The 2,392-nt window shown below is 41.3% G+C and overlaps 1 protein-coding gene across 1 annotated transcript in view; it reads left to right on the top strand.

The window, feature by feature from the left end:
- The window catches only part of LOC107109593 (IgGFc-binding protein-like), a 3,527-nt gene extending 2,925 nt beyond the window's left edge, over positions 1-602 (top strand). Inside the window, exon 3 of the mRNA XM_015410258.1 lies at positions 278-602. Within this exon, the coding sequence (XP_015265744.1) occupies position 278 (1 nt within the window). The 3' untranslated portion in view covers positions 279-602. The remainder of the gene's footprint in view (positions 1-277) is intronic.
- The last annotated feature ends 1,790 nt before the right edge of the window (positions 603-2,392 follow it).

Raw genomic sequence — 2,392 nt, 5'->3', positions numbered from 1 at the left:
CCCCGTACCTAACCCGGGGGAACTGCGATCCCCCGCGTTCCCCCCCGAAATGACCTCTGTGTGTCATCCAATATCAGCACAGTCAAAAGCATATTTTATAATGAAGAACATGCATCCCTTCATGACCTCTAAAATTCCTGCAGCCTAGAATGACCCCAGGTGCTTCAACGCTGCCACGAGGATTGTAGTGAAGCCATCACTGTATCCGGCAATATCTACAATAAGTCACAGGAGCACTGGACCTATGGAATAACTGCCATATTCTTCCTCCCCCTAGGTCAAGATCCTTTCTTTGATGGTGGCTAGCATTGTATGCAATGAAAGATGGAGCATGCCCCTGCAGAACTGAAGTGAAAAGGACCTGAAGTCATACGGCTGTCATGCAGCTAAAGGACAGATGCCTCTGAAAAACAGGCGTCTGATAGAAGCAGCTGATCATTCTTTTTTTCCCCTTCTCCCTTAGACCTCGATGTGCATCAGTTTTGTTTTTGAACGCTGCTCTCTGTAAGCAATAGACACTGCATTTCACCCTGACCCAGACAGCCCAGGCAAGCACGATCTCATCAGATCTTGGAAGCCAAGCAGGGCTGACCCTGGCAAGTATTTGGATGGAGAACTCCAAAGAATACCAGCGCGAAGGCAGAGGCAGGTTATCAAGCCACTTCTCTGAACGTCCACAATGCCCTAGTGGCAGAGGCCAGAGGTTGTCAAGACTTCCAGGCACGAGCACACACACACACACACATACACACATGCACATACACACACACTCACACACAATGCAAAAATACTTCCCCCCAAATAGACACTGTATTTCAATAAGCAGTAGACAATTTTTTTTAATCTATCTAAACTGGGCCATAACTCGACTAAAAAAACCTTAGTTGATACGAACACATATAGCTGCCGTATACTGAATCAACCCATCAGTCCATCAAAATTGGTATCATTCACACGGACTGGCAGCGGCTCTCCAGGGTCTCAGGCAGAGGTCTTTCGGACTACTAACTACCTTATTCTTTTAACAGCAGTTGCCAGAGACTGAACCTGGGACCGTTTGCTTGCTAGGCAGATGCTGTACCACTGAGGCACAATTAAATCTGCATATATTTGAATATGAATAAAGCATCTTTATATGAATAAACTTTTGAACAAGTCTTTAGTTTTATGTACGTATACATGAAGCTGCCTTATACTGAATCAGCCCATCAGTCCATCAAAATCGGTATTATTCACACGGACTGGCAGCGGCTCTCCAGGGTCTCAGGCAGAGGTCTTTCGGACTACTAACTACCTTATTCTTTTAACAGCAGTTGCCAGAGACTGAACCTGGGACCGTTTGCTTGCTAGGCAGATGCTGTACCACTGAGGCACAATTAAATCTGCATATATTTGAATATGAATAAAGCATCTTTATATGAATAAACTTTTGAACAAGTCTTTAGTTTTATGTACGTATTTTGAAAAATTGTATGCCACCTGTCAAATTCTTCCCAAAGCACCCAACATCTGTTGGAGGTGTGGGAAGAACGTAGGATCATACCTCCACATATGGTGGAGATGTGACAAAATCCAGAAATTTTGGAGAAAAATTGCAAAAATCCTCCTGGACGTTACAAAAATAAATATCCCCCTAGAACCAGAAATTTGGCTACTAAATATGTTACCGGAAGACATTAAAGCACATACACAGATAATTGTATATATCCTAACGGCAGCCAGAATCCTGATAGCAAGACGTTGGAAATCGAAAAGAATACCATCTATAATAGAACTTAAAAATATGGTGATGGGGATAGCTGAAATGGATAAGCTAAATACAACACTACAAAATAAACCAGAGGAACTTTTTTGGGACAGATGGAAATTATTTTATGACTGGCTGAAGATGAAAAAGATAAATCAAAACTGAATTTTTGCTAGTATGATATAAAAGTTGTTAAATGTGAAAGACGTAATGGATATTATAAGTTGTAACCGAAAGTGAAAGTGATATGATATGAACTTTTGTTATAGTGAAAAATGAAAATAAATTTCAAAAAAGAAAAGAAAGGTTGTATGCCACCTCTCCAGGCTTGCTTGAGGTGGCGCACTGGATTTTTTATTTATTTATATCTCACTTACACCCTATCTTTCTTTTCAAATGAGGACCCAAAGAGATTTATAATCCTCTTCTTTCCTTCATTTTATTATCACGAAACCCCTGTGAGGTAGGTTATGCTGATAGTGTGTGATGGGCCCAAATTCACCCAGCGCGCTTCCATGGAAGAGTAGGGGATTAGAACCTGGGTCCCCCAGATCCTAGTCTGACACTCTAACCACTATACCAGGCTGGCTCTAAAACAGTAAAATAAAGCAAATCAGAGTAAAAAAAATCTTAAAAACATCAGTA

Source organism: Gekko japonicus, unplaced genomic scaffold (genome assembly GCF_001447785.1).
Source record: "Gekko japonicus isolate JY-2015 unplaced genomic scaffold, Gekko_japonicus_V1.1 scaffold1267, whole genome shotgun sequence".
NCBI classification, from domain to species: domain Eukaryota; kingdom Metazoa; phylum Chordata; class Lepidosauria; order Squamata; family Gekkonidae; genus Gekko; species Gekko japonicus.
This window is presented reverse-complemented; position numbering and strand designations above follow the sequence as displayed.